The sequence below is a fragment of the Lampris incognitus genome, chromosome 1 (assembly GCF_029633865.1).
Source record: "Lampris incognitus isolate fLamInc1 chromosome 1, fLamInc1.hap2, whole genome shotgun sequence".
Taxonomy (NCBI): Eukaryota; Metazoa; Chordata; class Actinopteri; order Lampriformes; family Lampridae; genus Lampris; species Lampris incognitus.
In genome coordinates this window covers 94,671,637-94,692,831 of record NC_079211.1, presented here as the reverse complement: position 1 = coordinate 94,692,831, position 21,195 = coordinate 94,671,637, and the positions used below count along the sequence as shown (strand labels likewise).

At 44.0% G+C, this 21,195-nt stretch overlaps 1 protein-coding gene across 1 annotated transcript in view; it reads right to left on the bottom strand.

Annotated features, from left to right (window-relative positions):
• The window catches only part of grid2 (glutamate receptor, ionotropic, delta 2), a 1,051,241-nt gene that overhangs the window by 376,938 nt on the left and 653,108 nt on the right, over positions 1 to 21,195 (bottom strand). Inside the window, exon 4 of the mRNA XM_056283554.1 lies at positions 13,246 to 13,451. Within this exon, the coding sequence (XP_056139529.1) occupies positions 13,246 to 13,451 (206 nt within the window). The remainder of the gene's footprint in view (positions 1 to 13,245; positions 13,452 to 21,195) is intronic.

Below are 21,195 nucleotides of genomic sequence, written 5' to 3'. Positions count from 1 at the left end.
CCAACTTTAAATTAACCCTCATGCTTATCAGTCTACCCCCCCCCCCGCCGTCCATTTTGTTTCAACAATACCGGTTGTCGGACAGAACTTGCTTGAAGATTGACAGAACTACTGTGCATTTTAGCAAGAAAAGGTACAACAAAACAGTGATAAAAAAAGCAAAAACATAAAAAAGTAATAGACAGCAGTCAAATTGACTGCGACAGTGGACTTTATTCTCACATATTTGCTTAGTGTAGTCAACATCACCATAAATGGGCATCGATTAAACGCGGCCGACAAATTCACTTACCTGGGCAGCTCTCTCTCCAGATATGTCACCACTGATGAAGAGATGACCGCGCGACTTGCTAAAGCGAGTACTGCTTTTGGCAGACTCCACAAGAATGTGTGGAACAGGAGAGGCATCACCCAGGAGAGAAAAATTAAAGTTCTCACCACACTGCTCTACGGCTGTGAAACACGGACAGTTTACAAACGCCGTGCAAAAACACCAAGCCACTTTCACACCACATGCCTCGGAAAACTTCTTGGCATGAAGTGGGATGACAAGACCCCTGACACAGAGGTCCTCACTCGCTCAAGACTGCCGAGTACACACACCGTCCTCATGCAATCACAGCTCCGCTGGGTGGGCCACGTAGTTCGCGTGCCAGACCACCGGCTCCCAAAGAAACGGTTATATGGGGAACTCAAGCAAGGCAAACGCTCCCATGGTGGTCAAAACAAGCATTTCAAAGACGCCTTGAAGGTTTCGTTAAAGGCCTTCACCGTCAACTACGACACGTGGGAGCAGAAAGCTGTGAATAGAGGAGAGTGGCGTGCAGCTGTCCGAAATGGTGCAAACAAATGTGAGGCTGCCAGGATAGCTGCAGCGGAGAGCTGCAGGCAGGCAGGCCAGGCCAGGCCAGGAAAGGCCGTGCCAGCAACCCTCCAGCTACTCCCACTATCCCGTGCCCACACTGCCAAAGAACATTCAGGGCGCAGATTGGACTAACCAGCCATCTTCGCACCCACAGAATTGGGCCCCTACAGGATGACTAGTTGGTCCTCGTTGCTGCGACGGACGAACAACAATGTAGTTACTTTTCCCATTTGCAGCGGAAACAAATGTTTAATACGTTTGAATGGTAATTGTCACTATTGTTCTTTCTCCGTACACGCTTTGTACAACTGCAGCAATACCAAGTTGTGGGGTGCTGGATCCCACCCCAGCAGGAAGTTAACACCACATAAATGTTACTTACTATTGAAAACATCATTTTATAATAATTATATTGGCGTTTGATGTGCAATAAAAGAAAAAATCACAAACCTTTTGCTTTACTAACACTTGACAATCTATTACATTCGTTTGCAACACAACACTGTTGAAACCATTAATTACTCCTGGGAAAATGCCCTTTTTCAGTGTTTATGGGTGTGTCTGAGTGTGTGCGATTATGAATGCTATTATAATTTGATTGTATGTTTGTAGAGGGGGGTATTGGGCCAGATGTCCTACTTGCCAAAAGGAATGCGAAGCAGTGCGTGCGGCGGCCTCTCGCTTCCTGGCGTAGTGATGGCCGCGGGTCCAACATGACCCTAGCATATGGCCGCCCCTACGCAAATGTGTCCGCAGCACCTTCTCATGGTACCTCCTGTTTTCACAAAGTCTGCTGCGGGGGCGACCGGGTTCCCGGCAGTGTAACCGGGTGGGTCGATTTTAGCCTTGGTTGGCAGCCAATCTAGGAGGACAACTCTGATTTCAAACCCAGCTAGATGAAGCTCGTTAGTCTGTTGGGCAGTTCATCTAGGAGAGGGCAAACTCTGATTTAAAACGTCCGCTGCCTTGCGGGTATACTCGTCTACGGGAGAGGCTTCGGGAAGCAACCCTGAGGAACAATCTGCATCTGTCTCCATTGCCAGTCGTCTCGCTGGTCTTGCCACTGGTAGTAGGTGGCCTCAGACGAGAGAGCGGGGTTGATGATGCGCAACTCTTCCTCACTTTAATCATTGCACAAGTCATCAGTCATCCATCACAGGATGACTAGATGGTCCTCGTCGCTGCGACGGACGAATAACATGCAGTGCTGTGTGCTGACGTACGTCAGAGTATTTGGAAGCGATCCATCGGGAGTAAAGCAAAGAGGCTTATGATCAGTAAAGGAGATTTCATAAAAGCAACGATGTAAATGGAACTTTCAAAAAAGACCAGGAAATTAAAACGACAATAATAAAATGCAACACAAAGCACACCGTAGAGTCAGGTTTTGATTTGAAGGCGGAATACTTGTAGGATAACCGCAGCATGGGACGGTGCTCCTGTCCATCTTTCTCCTCATGCCGATAAACAGTGGCGCCCCCAGACATTTTTCATAGGGGGGGCCAAATGGGGCCCCTGAAAATCTTGGGGGGGCACACCAAAACCAAAAGCCATGACTGAATTTCGGGAATTCTGTGCTGCTGTTGTAGTATACTGTATAGGCTAGTGGAAAACTGTCAATATGAGAGTTAAGAAAAATATACATTATTGATTTAAATGAACAGCACCTAATGTAAGATATCAGATAGAAGCATATTATGCATAATCAGAAGCATATTCTGCATATGCGACTTGTGGCTGGGGGGGCCAGCGGGGGGGCCAGGGATAGTATCAGGGTGGCCGTGGCTCTTCGTGCTGCCCTTTTGGAGGCAGGCCAACATAATTGTAAGGTTAATGTAACGTTACTTAGAATAGCCACCGAAAGCAGGTAGGCGAGAACAGCAACAGGCGAGCGCCACATAGTGCCCTCAGTGCCCCCTGGGTAATGCAGTTTATTTAGAGCCATTATGAACTGCCCAGAGAAGTCAAGTCAATTTTATTTGTATAGCCCGATATCACAAATTACAAATTAGCCTCAGTGGGCTTTTCAGCAACACAACATCCTGTCCTTAGACCCTCGCATCGGATATGGAACAACTCCCTAAAAAACAAACAAACAAAAAGCCTTTAACAGGGAGAAAAAATAGCAAGAAACCTCAGGGAGAGCAACAGAGGAGGGATCTCTCTCCCAAGACGGACAGAAGTGCAATGGATGTTGTGTTTACACAATTTACACAACACAACATTGAAAGAGGATAACAGAATTATAATGGAATTACAAAATATATGACAAGGAGGATGCCAAGCAGACGCCACCAGAACAGCCCAGTACCCGAGCCACGCGACCAGCATCACCATGTAAAAAACAAAAAACCTCAGTGAAGCTGATATGGAGGGGTCAGAAAAGTCATGGTACACCAAAGAGTAAAATGTAGAAGTGGGCCAGTACTTACCGGTACCGGTGAGTACCAGCCCACTTCAAGCACTGTTGAAAATATTTAAAAAATGACTTCCAAAAAAAAAAAAACACAGAAAGGCCTTGGTGTATGCCGACATTGGCTTTCTTTCTGCCTTATCTAAATGTCAGCATGTCTGTGGGCGAGATTTTGCCAACAACTAATAAACCTCACTTCGACCTGAAACCGGGGAAATCGTGTCTGTTCGTAATACTTGCTGATGTTACAATGACCACGCCCTCTGTATTCGGGCCTACCATTGCCACCCTTGTCTCGGGCAGGCCTGAGATATTAATTTGGGGGACGTTTCTACCTAACCAAATGTTTCAACCCCCCCGTCTGCACACAACTGCAGGTTTGAGAGTGGTTTGGACTACGCAGAAAATTCCTAAACTGATCACGATAGTCCATGACATGTTAGTAAGACGGGCTGTGCAGGGTTTGGAAAGACAAGAGGGAGAAGAAGGAAGTTCGAGGGAGAGAAAGCCATAGAGGTGCAGAAAGATAAATAGACAAAGTCGAAGATGGGGCTCGAGAGCGCTAAAAGCACAGTCCTAAATCTCTGACAACAACTCACCAACATCATCAAAGGGTCAGCATCTCCCAGCAGAGCTATCCACCCAAAACACCACAACTCCGAAACCCAGCTTTGAAACTTGGAGCAGAAGTTCTGAGTTCCTTATTTTCACCCGACTATTTCATATGGTGTGTGTGTGTGTGTGTGTGTGTGTGTGGATGTTCATCTTCACGGGGGCTTTTCCAAGCCGTGTCAGTCTGCGTTTAGGGGACAGTCAGTAAAAGAGAATTTAAAGAGACCTTTGAGCAAAAGTTGGCCACCACGGCATCTCTTTGTGATCAAAAATGCATTAATAAGGATGGCATCTAAAATGGAAAGGAATCTGTAATGTAGTCATGGCGGTATAGCGAGCCAGTCCATTACTTTATCTGGGGGGGGGGGTGGCATACTCTACATGGCATACCCACTTTTTATGTATACCTTTGTTTCTGGGCGTATGAAGTGTTCCTGCTTCTTTTTCTGTATGTATAGAGCATGCCATCATTTTCTATGAACATATGGAGAACATTCACCTCTTTCAGTGAGCATGTAGAGAATATACCTCTTTTGAGCACGCAGTGTACAGCCGTCCTCAAAATATACCTAGCTCATTTCATGTGCAAACAAGACATATCTACTTCTCTCGGTGGACATGGAGTACCGTTCAGCATTCAGCCTGAACGTGAAGACTACATCCATCTTATTCATTGGCTACACACAGTCACCTATCGCTATCTATCTGTTTCTGCACGTAGAGCTGCATGTGTTTTGCTTCACATGCATAAAGACTATACCCATCTTTTAAGCTTCAAATCTAAAGCGTAGTACGTAGCGTAATGAATATGTTTCTGTGAGCATACTGAGCATACGATGAGCCAGCAGTGGGACATTGTGGCTCCCAGATCCTGGGCTTTTTGAATCTCCTTCTCTGAGGATATCAAGTCCTGTCTCTTTCTGGTGCTCGATGGAGTAAACCCTCTTTCTCCAACGTAATACAGTGAGAAGTAAAAAAAAAAAATGTACGATACAGTATATTCTTAGTAAACGTTCATGTAAAGAATACTACAATATTTGTGCTGTATACAGTACTTTGCTCTCCACGTCCCCAGAAGTTAAAAAGTTCTCCCTATTTTTGGAGGTATCTGAGACCCTTTTGATAGTTCCCCGGTCCCAATTTGGCATACTTTCAATATTTCAACGGCTGGGAATCAAATGGAAAAATTTATACTTTCACTGTTTTTGCATATCTAAGATCAACAGTGACAACGTGTGTGTGTGTGTGCGCGCACGTGCATGTGTGGGTGTGTGAATTGTGAATGAAAGAGAAAGACAGAGAGAGAAAGAGATGGGAAATAGAAAAGGAAAAAAAGAAAACCAGACACAGAAGGGGAGAAATACCCTGAAAGACGGAATGTACAAATCTAAAAGACACATAACCCTTCCTCGTAGCCATGTCTCATTAAAGCATACATCTTCAAGCCCTACAACAATTTAAAAACTATTTCAATTCATGTTTGCACCCAATGTCCTGGAAGCACATTTAAGGAACCTTTTTCACATTTGGGTCATGTGAAGCGACGACAGTTATAAATAAAAAAAAGCATGTGAAATGGATGTACGACTTGTGGCTTTGCATCAAGTAACATGTAATGTGTGTTTATGTTGCATGGGAGGCCAGCCTGCAGACGGTCTTTTCAAATTCTGCCCTTATACACAGAGTGGAAATGCTGGTAATTTCACAAAATATCTAGACTTTTCATAGCTTTTGTCAGGGAGTTGCAAACCCTTAAGGAGGAGCACTATCGGTCGGCGTTTCAGTGTCTTCAGTCCGGTTCAGTTCAGACTGCTTTTTAGATTTTGTTATTTCGGTAACACTTTAGTATGGGGAACATAAAAAAACTTAATTACTAGTGAATTAGTAATGATCAAGATGTCACTTTAGTATGGGGAACATATTCTAAGTAACAAAAACTTAATTTAGAGCAATTTAACACTATGAACACTTGTAGTTTTGTGTTTTGTTATGTAAGAACAGACCATATTCATTAAGTGTTAGTAAGGGAGAATAACTCTTCTTGTGGTATTACCACCTTATAAAGGCCATACTAAGCAAAGCATATTGAGATGGTACTACTAATAAGCAATACTTCTGAGGTTATAGAGGGAAAACTCATAGTTAATGGCTTACTGGTTGTATAATAAGGCCATGCAGAATAAGGCATTAATGAGTACGTAATAATGACCAATTAAGAGCCAATATGTTGCTAATTTGCATGCTATTAATGGTGACTACGTTCCCCATACTAAAGTGTTACCGTTATTTCTTACTTTCGATGACAACTACCAGCCCTGGTCCATATCCCTCATCCTCCCATTAGCTGTGAAGGTGGCGGAGGAAGGACTGCTTGGTCCCTGGTACACTCCCTCAGGCCCACTGTGTGTCATGCTCTTCTTGCCCAGGACAAGATGATCTCCACCCCCCCACCCCCCAGTCCCGGCTGTGCACAGGTCGCTGACTGGCCATAACACACACACACACACACACACACACACACACACACACACACACACACACACACACACACACATGCACAACCCATGTTCCATTTAGAATAGAAAAGGCAGAAGAATGAATGAGAATACGCTAGTTTGTCCTATGTTTCCTGAGATCCATCCATCCGTCCATTACCCAAGCCGCTTATCCCAGTTGGGGTCACGGGATGCTGGAGCCTATCCCAGCAGTCATCGGGCGGCAGGTGGGGAGCAACCCTGGGCAGGCCGCCAGACCATCACAGAGCCATGTTTCCTTACAGTATACGCATATGTGATTCTTTGTGTGTGTGTGTGTGTGTGTGTTTGTGCCTGTGTTTGGAGGCCATTGTTTATGTAATGCCTGGCGATGTGCATGGTACAAGACACTTATGAAAATATAACAGATGCTGGACGATACTTCCAACTGGGCTTACATTGTATCAGAAAGATAAGTCCAACAGCTAAGAGTGAAGCAGGGCCCGGGACATACAGTGAGCACAGCAAGGGTGATGTGCAACACGGTCGTGACAAGTTACATCTGTAGTTTGACGTGAACATATTCCTCGTGCCCGTTTCCATCGTTCATTCTGAGTTTTTTCCTCTCCTTCACTATTCCTCATTCTCCTCTGCCTAGCATAAGCGATTACATCATCTGTCTCGCTCCTTCAGCTTTATTCCGCTATTTCCTTCTTTTTCTCTCCTTCCTTGACACCTTCTTTGCTTTCTTCTGTTTTTCCTCCTTTTCCCACTTGCCTCTTTCCTTCCTTCACGCTCTTCATTCCTCCTTCAGCCTCATCTAAGGGGGCACCAAAGACAGCGTCCTAAGCATGGGCATAATTATCAGGAGGACGGGCCCCACCCCAAAGCTAAAAGAAAGCTAACCCCCCCCCCATATCTTAGAACCCACTGTTTATTTTTATTCTATTTATTTTTTTGCACTCTGACTGCTCCTACCACTACCAGGGTGCTGGCTCCATAGTTCTGCTCTGGACCTTGTTCACACCCCCGATCCTTTACTCCTTCTCCAATGTCTTCGGCTACAGAATAGAAGAGTTTGTCAAGTCAAGTTTATTTATATAGCACATTTAAAACAACCACAGTTGAACCAAAGTCAAGTTTATTTATATAGCACATTTAAAACAACCACAGTTGAACCAAAGTGCTGCACAAGTTTGTCTTCACTCTCACCTGTCATTTCCCTGAACATGTGTAGGAGTTTGTAAGGGGACTAGAAAATAGCTACTGAGGGGAAAAAAAGCAAGCGTCACAGGGTTTTCAGCGAGCATTATCAGCCATGCTGTTGCAAATCCTTAATGCATTAATGTGAAGAGTGCAGAACCATATAAGGCATAATACAGCAGAGCTCCCGAATGTACTTTGAGCAACTGGAGAGACACATTCGCAAAACATGTTTATATAGTGCCGGTCACATTAGGATTAACAAGGCTGTGCCTGTCTTAAATATTATGCCAGGTTTTTTAGTAGATAACCTGCAAAATAGGCTCACTCGATAGGTGGTAATTGTTGGCAAATTTAATGTTTACTTAGTAGATCTGACCATTTGACTCACATCAAATTCAATATCCACATGTAGACCTTATTTTCCCCAATTCCTCCCCACAACTGTACCCGGCCAACCACCCCACTCTTCCGAGCCGTCCCCGGTCATTGCTCCACCCCCTCTGCTGATCCGGGGAGGGCTGCAGACTACCACATGCCTCCTCCGATACATGTGGAGTCGCCAGTCCCTTCTTTTCACCAGACAGTGAGGAGTTTCTCCAGGGGGTTGTAGCACGTGGGATGATCACACTATTCCCTCCAGTTCCCCCTTCCCCCTGAACAGGCGCCCCAACCGACCAGAGGAGGCACTAGTGCAGCAACCAGGACACATACCCACATCCGCTTACCACCCTCAGACACGGCCAATTGTGTCTATAGGGACGCCCAACCAAGCTGGAGGTAACACAGGGAGTCAAACCGGTGATCCCCATGTTGGTAGGCAACGGAATAGACCCCATGCTACCTGGATGCCCCCCGACCTAATTTTTTCTGATAATCTTATTCAGAACTTTCCATGCAGTTAGTTGTTGACATTGGTTTAATGATTTATTTCAGCGGGGTGAAATGCATTGGCTAACATGCATTAGGACACATTTGGATAGACACGCCTGTGCAGTCTCACCCACATGGCCGCTCTTTACTGCAGGTAAATAGCTAAACTGTGGCTGCACTGCACAAGACATGAACTGAGCTGGCACAGCTGTAAGCCAATTTCAAGCCAAAATGGACACCAAACTTGTACAGCAGCAGAGGATCTGCGCTGACACACCTCCTGCTGTGCCAGCCCAGTCACGCTGGTGCAGGCGGATTCCTTTTAAAGCCATAAAAATATGTAGATGAGTACATGTCGGAAAGACTTGTCTTGCAGCCAACAAAACTGCCAATCAGCCTACGCTTGTGTCTCCGCTGCCTCCTGTGCCAGCACCAAGATAGGGCCCCTTAATGTACATGTCATGTTATGAAATTTAACATTATTCAATAACCACTTTTCTAACGGAGGACCCCCAGATTCCCCAAGTGGTGCCCCCAATGTCTGACTCACGTATTCACCACTAGTCCTAAGTGTGTTGTAGAGCTCTTATCGCCCCTAACCCAATCAAGCCTGCGAATCAATGCTTAAACATTTCAATTGCCTCATATCTATTCATGAATAAAAGTCATCATCCCTTTTTTTTTCTACTCTAGCATGTTTAATTCCCATCATAGAGACTTTGTTTTGAGCATGCCACGAAGACACATTCCTAATATGTTGAAACTCACTTAGCCGTCGATTGAATTTGAATTAAAACTTTCCCATCATCGTTTCTAAATTCCTTTCTGCCTGGCACTTATTTGATCCAGCTTCTTCCATCATTCCCACATTTCCTGCCTTCTTCCCCCCTCCCCTCGTCTTTCATCCCTCCATGGCTTTGAGTTTTGGAGCAGCTCTAATCCTCATCGAGCATCAGGCCCTAATGCATCGGGATGAGAGGTGCTTTCAGTGACTAACGGCCTCACAAATAACCAATAGAGCAAGAAGAGGTCCTTGCCCATCTCTCTCCGCATTTGTCTCCATCTATGTACCTTTCTCTCTCTCTCTCTCTCTTTCTCATTTGATCTGTTTCTCGCCATCTTTCTCACTCTCTCACGCTCATTCACTTTCTCTCCCCGTCTTTCTCTCCAGCAAAAGTCAATTAATTCCCTCTTCTCTCTCTCACTCCCTCCTCACCACCTTGCAAGGGAACGATATGCAGTCATCAATCTTATCTGCTCATCTTAACTATCTCGCAACACTTCATCTTGGAAAACTTTCTCCACTTGAAGTCTGACTGGATTAGATAAAACAACTGCTTTGTCAAGCTCCCCAAAGGACAGAGGAAATCTTGAGAAAATGAATCCGGGATCCACTCACACAGTGTTGGCATGGTAGTATCAGTAAAGGTGGGTCACTCAGTCACAACAAACTCGACTAAAAATAAAAAAATAAAAAGTGGAAGAACTGGGCGTCCGGGTAGCGTAGCGATCTATCCCGTTGCCTACCGACATGGGGATCGCTGGTTCATATCCCCGCGTTACCTCCAGCTTGGTCAGGCATCCCTTCAGACACAATTGGAGCAGCGACCGGGATGGCTCGGAAGAGTGGGGTAATTAGCCGGATACAATTGGGGGGAAAAAGGGGGAAAGATCCCAAAAAAAAAAAAAGTGACTGAATGAATGTTTTAACAATGCCAATGTACAAATTATTTTGAATCTGTATTCCCGTGTTACCTCCGGCTTGGTCAGGCATCTCTACAGACAAAATTGGCCGTGTCTGCAGGTGGGAAGCCGGATGTGAAGAGTAGGGTAATTGGCCAAATACAATTGGGGGAGAAGAAAAAAAAAAGGGGGGGGAGTTTTGGAGAAGAAAAAAAAGAATCTGTATTTTCAATAAATTTTATCAAAACATCCTCATGTAAAACTATAGATTGGGGGGAGGGGGGTCAGTGAGTTCATTCAGGGGAAAGAGCCATAGCTGACTGGTTTTACTGGCCTGGCTGGGAGGGGGGCAGTGATTATTCCACATGCATGAACTGCAAACTTCAACGGGGGGAAAAATATACAACCAGCTAAAGGTACACTATACTAGTGCGCTGCATCACTCCCTCTGTGTGTTATGTGTTTATTTTGCAAGGCTTTTAGTTCGTTTTAATCTTCTGTGTTATAAATGTGTCCTGCTTTTATTTTAAAGCACTTTGTGTTTTGAAAGGTGAAAGTATAAATTATCATGCAGGCGGCATGGCTCAGGAGGTAGAGCGGGTAGTCCAGTAATCGGAAGGTTGCTGGTTCGATCCCCGGCTCCTCCAGAGAGCTTGTCAAAGTGTCCTTGAGCAAGACACTGAAGCTCCTGATGAGCAGGTTGCCCTTTTGCATGGTAGCCCCCACCATCAGTGTGTGAATGTGAGGCATGCACTGTAAAGCATTTTGAGTGGTCGGTAGACTAGAAAAAGTGCTATATAAATGCAGTCTATTTACCATTATTATTATTATTATTATTACTATAATTTTTATTATTATTGTAGTGTCTAAAAATACTTTTCAATAAGAAAATGCACAAAAAGTGCAGCCTTCAAGGTCATGGTGTCCTTTTTGTATATTAGTCCATTACACACACAGAACCACAGACATGCATGCTCTGTTAACACATGCAGGCATACACACACACTTGTGTACATTCATGGAAGCACACTTGCAAACATGGTCATTCGTTTCGTCTTATAAAGATTCTTATTCACTTATTCACTAATACACAGGCAAGGGTGAGCACACACACAAACACACACACACACACACATGCACGCACACACACACATGCACGAAACACACAGCTTCCTTTCTGTCACGCCTCCAACCAAATTAGATTGTGATTGCTCTTTCCGAGGTCACTTTTAATTAAACTGAGATGAGAACATGACACATGGGATTAAACACCATCCTACCGCTTTAAATTATGAATTCATAACTCCCGCTACAGCCTATTGCTTTCAACCATGACCTCCGTATCATTTATGTATAAGAGCAAAAGAAACTCTCCTAATTGTCTCCTTCTGCAGAGATAAAATGAGAGAGGGAACATGTGTGTGTGTGTGTGTGTGTGTGTGTGTGTGTGTGTGTGTGTGTGTGTGTGTGTGCAGGGGTGAAGAGCCTGAGAGATATTGCAAGAGAGGAAAAGGGAGAGAAACCCGCAGAACACAAAGTGAAGGAACAGTTTCATATCTGCAGTGTAACTTTGGACACGTGTCATGACTCATGAATAAAACATGGGACAAAAGAAGAAGTCATTATAGATTACAATTGATCTGACTAATTGGGAAAGACTCAGGGAAATGGCTTGAGTCAGCTAAAGCGCTGCAGGAGATTACCGCGTGCTTAGGAGCGTAATTAATATACGTATTAATGTTTAAGACGAAAGAAAGGATAAAGTCTATGCACTAAGCATTACAAAGTGAGTAGAATTAAAACATCTTTAAAATACACTAATTAGCATACCTGCTGGTCTCGGCAGTCAGAAATAAAACATCAAATATCTGTACAGGAAGGCAGCTAAAGTTGATGTTTTCAAGTACGTCACTTTTGACAAGTTTTAAGTTTTAAGTTTTAAAAGTTCAGACCAACATGTATTATTAGTCCATTGCCAATATGAAGTCATTATCAATACATTCATTATATAACACCAATTATAATTAATGTGTTCATTACATAACACCAAAACATTACCAATATTAGTCCACTACCAATATTATGTCATTACCAATACATGAGCGTGTGTGTGTGTGTGTGTGTGCGCGTGTGTGTGTGTGTGATTGGTTCACTTGGCTGTGGTGGGTTAGCACTTACAAAGTATTATGGAAACAAAGTATACCAAGTTTTATTTACAGACACACTAAGCGATACTTTTAGTATAAACAATGACTCAAATGACTCCCTCTGATGTGAAAGGATACTTATGTGGCCGATCACGCTGAGAATCGGCACCACAGTGTGCAGTTTCCCTTAACCTGAGACGGGCTGTGTCTTCACTTTAAAGCTCATTGTTGAAATTATCCAGTCTGAGGACAGCACCTCTGCGCCCGCTAATACACAACAGATAAACAGCTCATGCAACCCAGAAGTTGCGAGCGCTTCCTCTCCTCTCTGCAAGCTTCATCCTCGACTGCTGTTATGGTGCAGGGGGAGAGGTGCCATCTTCAAGCCTGGTAAGGTCAGCCATGAGCTTCAAGTGAAGGCTAGGGCTGTCTCTGGTTAAGGAACACTGTTGAGTGTAGTGTTGACTTTCAATGTGATTGACAGCACAAACAATCCTTTGACATAGCAGATAGTAACTGTTAATATAAAAAATATGGCCCACTGCATCTTTAAAAATTTTTATTAAATCATTTGGTCTTTTATGATGACCTAGCATTTGAAAACCAACACAGTTGTTTGTCTTTGAGCAGAGATGACTGGTTGGTCAGAAGTGTTAGTGAATATTGGACTATTGGTTGGAAGAAGAGAGAATGAGAGCAAAACTGTGCACTTGTGTATATTCTGCGCACGCACGTGTGTGTGTGTGTGTGTGTGTGTGTGTGTGTGTGCTTCCAGTAGTTCAGAAAATGTTTTCACAATAAGAGCATGTGGACAGATAAGGGGTTCCCAGAGGCCACCTGAATGTGTGTGTGTATGTGTGTGTGTGTGTGTGTGTGTGTGTGTGTGTGTGTGTGTGTGTGTGTGTGTGTGTGTCATATGCATGCCCAGGAGTGTATGTGCGGTGCATGTGTGACAAAAATGAGTAAATCCCCCACCTCGGTGATAAAAGCCTTGGCGGTTGCTGGGCTCATGAACAGCACAGCCCGGCGCAGGGTGTCCCTGTAGCGGTGTAGCTCCTCCACACGCATAGTTCTGAACAGGCTGGTGATCATCATGTTGATGTTGGACTCTACCTTCTGGAGAGACACGTCCATCCCCTGCTGAGATGTCCAATCAAGAAAATCCTGAATACCCCGGATATCTGGAGAGGCAGGGGGCACAGACAAATAGATTGGATAGATGTTAGATCCCAGCATCGGAAGAGCACATTTTGTCGCCCTCTGACTCTGATCCTTGGACACAAGGGACACGGTGACAGACACAGAGACAGAGTTCATGTTCAAGTTCATTTACCAGCTGAGTGAGTTTGGACGCACGGGAAATTTGACTTTGTTATCTTTGATGCTCAACATTTTGTCTGGGTGAGACACTCAAAAGCACACCAGTACGTCACACACACACACACACACACACACACACACACACACACACACACACACACACACACACACACAGAGTAAAGCCCTAAGTGACTGATTATAAAATGACACAAGGATCTACCAATCAGTGCTTAGCAATTATCCCTGCTTCCTTGACATTGAGCTCCAACACTCCTCTGGGTCCCAGCTAAAGCCAGGAACACACTAGATTAAACACACTTGATTATAACCCTGATTTGGCAGTGATGAATAATTTTCGAAAATCATGAAGAGTTTGCTCCGGACTGTGAAAAATAGGGCAGGCCACCATGGACAGTCAGTGCAAGTTACCTTTAGTTCTGCAGCTGTTCAAATCGAGGTAATCCTTAACAAGCTTGTGTAGTGTGAGGTGGTCGATGACAGTGCATGGTGCCTATGAGCCTGGAAAGACTAGAAATCTGGAAATGTCGACAGCGGTTTGCAGTGCCTTATCTTTTCACAGCCTGAGTCGATAGTAAAAGTGGTGCACTCTGTCCGCGGCATAAGAGAAACATATAGAGCAACACTAAGGAAACATACAATAGATGATGCTAGGCAGCCATCAGTACCGTCCTGCGGGAATCTGAAGAGACAGACAGTAACGGTGCTCATCAGTTTGTCACATGTGGAATAACTAAATGATAGAAGTGGTACTTGGAGAAACTTTGCAAACGATATATTTCCTGGTATGTCAGAGCTGGCTGCCATTCTCTGTCCTTTGGATTAGCTCCTGGTATTTAACAGTAATTTCTGCTGCTTGTCAATAACGCTGGACCAGAGACGGGTAAAGTTGTTTTGTTTTGTTTTTTTCTCACCGTGATCACCGCTTTGCATTTTCTTCATGGAATAGGCTTAAAGACCGAGTCATTCTCGCTTGAACTGATTTCAAATCTATGAGAAACTGTCATCACAGTAATTGAAGGTTGCAGTAATGACAGTAATTAACAGTCTTAAGACTTCATTTTACCCCCTCTCTTCGCTCTCTCTTCAACTCACTGGATTTTCTCCTGTCTCTGTCATTCTCGTTCTACTTGGGCTGGACGTTACTTCCTGTTTGTAGCAAGAAGTCCTCCTGTCTCTATTTTGTTTTTTAATTGACCAAAGAGAATATGTTTGCATTTTTATGTTTGATAACCTTGTAACATAATTTGTTGATATACAACATCTGTGACATGCACTGGCCGTAAATGACTTTGCTGAAAACAAGGAAAAAGGCGATAAAAAATAAAATAAAATAAAAATCCTGTGAAATATGCTGATGTTTGCAAAAATATTTAATGACGTTAGTGCTGCAGCCAAGTCCTGATGCAAAAATCTTGTCATTGATTTTAATGGTGCCAGCTGCTTAATTGAATGGTAAATAAAGTCACTCAAAACTGGGGTCGGCAACTTTTTTTCTTTTTTAATACATTTATTTCTAGTTTTCCCCCTTATCCCACCCAATTAACCCAGTGGCATGGGGCCGGAACTCTTGTGGAATAACTCCCCTGGCTCATATTTCCACAGGAAGGAGATAGGCGTAACACCAGCTTCCTTCAAACTCGTGTCGGCTGCTCTCGCTATGTTACACGCTGAAGCCTCCTCGCATGGATTGCGTCACCTTCAGGCCGCGAAGGAGGCGTAGGGAGAATGCTTTGGGTTGCTTGGCTCCAGGCGCCCGGATAGGCCAGAGGGGTCGCTGGAGAACGACGAGTCCCCGAACACTACACCGATCTACACCCACTATCCCCCGGGTAAGGATGGCCTCATGAAGGCCTTACCCCGTGGACGCTCTGGCCGTGACCGGTTACGGCGAGTCTGGGATACGAACCTCCCAGCCACATGACGAGCCGGGGTCGGCACCTTTTAAGAAGTGCGCAATTTTGACATAACACCACCCAAAAATTCCTACCCCACCCCCTGCTTCCTTTTTCCCTTCTGTAACCCCTCCCTTCAACCCAGGTCCACACACATGCCTCAGGCTGGCTGTCATACAGCAACTGACAAAACTCACATTTTTGCTGAAAGAATATATATATATATATATATATATATATATATATATATATGTGTGTGTGTGTGTGTATATATATGTGTATGTATGTAAGTGTATATATATGTGTGTGTATATATATATATACACTCACCGGCCACTTTATAAGGCACACCTGTCCAACTGCTCATTAACGCAAATTTCTAATCAGCCAATCACATGGCAGCAACTCAGTGCATTTAGGCATGTAGACATGGTCAAGACGATCTGCTGCAGTTCAAACCGAGCATCAGAATGGGGAAGAAAGGTGATTTAAGTGACTCTGAACGTGGCATGTTTGTTGGTGACAGACTGGCTGGTCTGAGTATTTCAGAAACTGCTGATCTACTGGGATTTTCACGCACAACCATCTCTAGGGTTTACAGAGAATGGCCCGAAAAAGAGAAAATATCCAGTGAGCGGCAGTTCTGTGGGCGAAAATGCCTTGTTGATGCCAGAGGTCAGAGGAGAATGGCCAGACTGGTTCGAGCTGATAGAAAGGCAAAAGTAACTCAAATAACCACTCATTACAACCGAGGTATGCAGAAGAGCATCTCTGAACGCACACCACGTCGAACCTTGAGGCAGATGGGCTACAGCAGCAGAAGACCACACCGGGTGCCACTCCTGTCAGCTAAGAACAGGAAACTGAGGCTACAATTCGCACAGGCTCACCAAAATTGGACAATAGAAGATTGGAAAAACGTTGCCTGGTCTGATGAGTCTCGATTTCTGCTGCGACATTTGGATGGTAGGGTCAGAATTTGGCGTCAACAACATGAAAGCATGGATCCATCCTGCCTTGTATCAACGGTTCAGGCTGCTGGTGGTGGTGTAATGGTGTGGGGGATATTTTCTTGGCACACTTTGGGCCCCTTAGTACCAATTGAGCATCGTGTCAACGCCACAGCCTACCTGAGTATTGTTGCTGACCATGTCCATCCCTTTATGACCACAGTGTTCCCATCTTCTGATGGCTACTTCCAGCAGGATAACGCGCCGTGTCATAAAGCTCGAATCATCTCAGACTGGTTTCTTGAACATGACAATGAGTTCACTGTACTCAAATGGCCTCCACAGTCACCAGATCTCAATCCAATAGAGCACCTTTGGGATGTGGTGGACCGGGAGATTCGCATCATGGATGTGCAGCCGACAAATCTGCAGCAACTGTGTGATGCTATCATGTCAATATGGACCAAACTCTCTGAGGAATGTTTCCAGTACCTTGTTGAATCTATGCCACGAAGGATTAAGGCAGTTTTGAAGGCAAAAGGGGGTCCAACCTGGTACTAGCAAGGTGTACCTAATAAAGTGGCCAGTGAGTGTATATGTGTGTGTGTGTGTGTGTGTATGTGTGTGTATATGTGTGTGTGTGTGTATGTATGTATGTATGTATGTATGTATGTATGTATGTATGTATGTGTATATATATATATATATATATATGTGTGTGTGTGTATATATGTATATATACATATATGTGTGTGTATATATGTATATATGTATATATACATATATGTGTGTATGTATATATATGTACGTGTGTATGTATGTATGTATGTATATGTGTGTGTGTGTGTGTGTGTGTGTGTGTATATATATATATATATATATATATATATATATATATATATAGCATTTTTTCCAAAAACCCATCAATGGTGTTGACAAAAGTGCTCAACTAATGAGCTGATGAGTGCGACGCACGAAACATGCTTGTACTGCCATGTGTTAAAAGTTTTTCCCTACATCTATCTATAGATCTATAGCTATATATATATATGTAATTTTGTTTTTTTTACAGTGAGTCTCTGAGTTACCCCAACATAGATATTGCGAAGCACTGTTTTACTTATAGGTGAAGTATTTATAAATATTGTGATATACAAAGTGCCAGCAGGTGTATGGCAGTTATTAATCTATGCATGCAATTTTTGTTTTTCAGTGAATCTCTTACTTATACCAACACTGTTGTGAAATACCCTTTTACTAAGGTGAAATATTGAAAAGGTCATTCCCGAAGCACCGGCACCTTGTGTGCCGACCTCTGCCCTCATGCCATGGGGAGTAAACTGTATCACAGTTGTTTTCAGTGGCTATCTTAGTCGTACCAAACAATGGTGTTGTGAAGCACTGTTATACTTATAGGTGAACTATTTATTAAGATGAATGCTCCCAAGTCTGTCCACCTCTAAGAAGACAAGAAGAAGCATGGCAGAAAAGCTGTGCACACGAATGATTGACAGGCAGTAGGACCGCCCTGTCACACAGAGCTCCTCTGATTGGCTGAGGCCTACTGGGAGCAGCGAGGTGTTGAGATCCTAAATACAGATGCAGGGTTCAACTCAGAATCTCGATTTTCTCCGAGACCATTTGAATTGCTAAAAGCTGCAAGAGCGATATTACGTTTTCGCACGTAACACCGAAAGAAAGTTGCAAACCACAGCTTTAATGAATCACCACAAACACACCGGCTGGATGCACACTTGTACCATATTCCCAGCCACCTGTGTAATGCTGGTGAGCCACATCTAAAACCCTCGCTCTGTATGTTTAAAGGCCTGTAATAATGAAAGACATTTTAACTTCTACATGTGTAGCTTCCTCCAATGTCATCGGCCTGTCAAGGTATGTCATGCTAAACATACTGATCATACATTTTTAGGAGTCCGTGTATTTTGAAAATGATCCATGTCAAAATGCCAGCACAGGAACAGCGCCATGAGGCAATATCATACATAGGAAGAAATATCAACGCTTTGACGCGGGTGTAAATAACTCACAATAGCTTTATGGAAATATTGTGCCAAAACAAAAAGAGCCAAAGAGATAGAAAAATTTCAACTTGTTTGGTTCTTGTCAGTATGATTTGATCTCTCTGATAACCCTAGCTTAGGCTTTTGCTGTCCATCCATTTGTCAGTACCTTTGACCTGAACCTGATGAATGAATGTAAAGGGCACTGGGCGTATATGCACGTGCACACACACACACACACACACACACACACACACTAGGATAAGGTCCACACGTGGTGGTGACTCTGCAATAGTTGGACCCATGTTCCCTGGCATTGCCATGTCTTCTCCACTTGTCAAGACATTTGTGATGTGGAGCTAGTATCTCCAGGTATCGCCATGCCAAAACACAACCATTTACTATGCCGACGTCTTCGGGGTGTGGCTAACAGTATGATGATATTGAAACGCACATGGTAGCCACTGTCACCATCAGCATCAAACTGGGGTAAAAGTACGGGAAGGGCAGAGATCGGTGCAGCAACACTGACGGGGCTGTGCCCCGCATGTCTGCAAAGTCACTCTTTCAAGATCAAGCACCCTATCACTGTAATGAGCTCCATAAAAAGATATTCTGGTGTGATAATAAATTATAGATGCCATCACGGGTGCAATCTGCTTTTGGACTCTTTTGTTCCTCGTGAATAATACCACAGGTCAAGGTAACCCTAAATAAGGCAGTTTGGTGGAGGTTTTCTGCTAATTATGTCTGAAGCTGTGTGTGTGTGTGTGTGTGTGTGTGTGTGTGTGTGTGTGAGTGTGCATGTACAGTATTTCTGTGTTTGCATCAGCGCTCAAGCTTGTCCATATAAAACAACCACCTAATAGTGCATTTGATGTAAAGAACAGATGACATTGCTGTCCTTGCTAGTGTCACTGGACACTGTTAGGCAATTAACAGGATGGATTAGACTCAGTGAAGGGCCAGAGGGCCCCAGCAATTTCATACTGAGTCCCAAACTGTACTGAACAAATATAACTGCATGTTAAGAGCAAAAACATAGAACATGGGAACAGACAAACACACACACACACACACACACACACACACACACACACACACACACACACACACACACACACACACACACACACACACACTAAGAACAAGCTAATGACACCAATAAGACTAACAATATCAGACGGGGCATGAGTTAAGTTCAATCAGGGACGTTTTAGGGAGAGGTTGTGTTTGGGTTTGTGTGTGTGTTTATGCCTGCGGGTGGGTTGTAGGGTGTGGATTAGGAAATTAAAAGGGTGCAAAACCAGGAGTGGTCTTAGTTTCTGTGCAACACTAACATGCCCCTGTGACTGTGCGACTGCAGCAGAACAACAGCTTGTTGTGAGGGGTTGGCTGGTCTCTATCACCCTCTCTTTCAGTCACACACACACACACACACACACACACACACACACACACACACACACACACACACACACACACACACACACACACACTCACACACACACTCAATTGCCTATAAGTCCAGAGGACAACAGCTGGGCAGTGTCCTAATCTGTTTATGTGGGCGCTTTTAAGAGGTTTTGGTGTTTTAACACACATTTTTGTGTGAGAGTGCGGCTGTGTGTGTGTATTTGAGCATCATGTGCATAGCTTCCCGTTTTTGAGTGTTTGGCTAACCTAAGATCCTCATTAAGTTTAATTTTATAGCCCTTTACAGTCTGGATGTAATGACCTTGTCCATATCTCAACCCTCTCCAATGGTTCTGTTAACGCTGACTAAACTGCTGAAAGCTTATTGTGCCGGGCTCTGCGAACACGCACCAACATGTTTGTATTTGCTGTGTGTGTGTGTGTGTGAGAGAGAGAGAGAGAGAGAGAGAGCAACAGAGAGAGAGCGCATTCATATGTGTGTGTGTTTGTGTGTGTGTGTGTGTGTGTGTGAGAGAGAGAGAGAGACAGAGAGTAACAGAGAGAGAGCGCATTCATATATGTGTGTGTGTGTGTGTGTGTGTGTGTGTTTATGTATATGTCAAAAGGGGAAAAAACGTGACAGTGGCATTTTTAACGACCAAACAAGATTGCAACAATCTGTCCAGGAGCACAAAGTTAACTAGCAAGCCAAATCTAATTACAATCAAAATGATCGCTAGCAATGGCATCTTCATCTGCCCCGTCACCGCTTCAAGCAGACCACACACACACACACACACACACACACACACACACACACACACACACACACACACACACACACACACACACACACACACACACACACACACACACACACACACACACACAACACAGAAACACAGAAACATACAAACATGCTTTTATAGGCACATAACCCAGTGTTTCCCAACCCAGTCCTCAAGGACCCCCAAGGACCCCCTATCCTGCAGCTATTCATTGTAACCCTGCTTGTACTTAGTCAACCAATCATCTCACAGCACTTAATTATGCAAGATGTGCAACAGCTGACCTAGTTCATTGCTTATTGGTTGAATAACTACAAACAGGCACCTATTCAGGGTTGCAAAGAAAATCTGCAGGATAGGGGGTCCTTGAGGGGCCGGGTTGGGAAACACTGACATAACCATTCGGACTAACATGTTCCCATGTACTCAGTCACACAGAAATGGCTTCTTCTTTTCTTTTTTTTTACTTACAGAGTACCAGAGTTGGCAACAAAACCTAAACTATGTATATTTT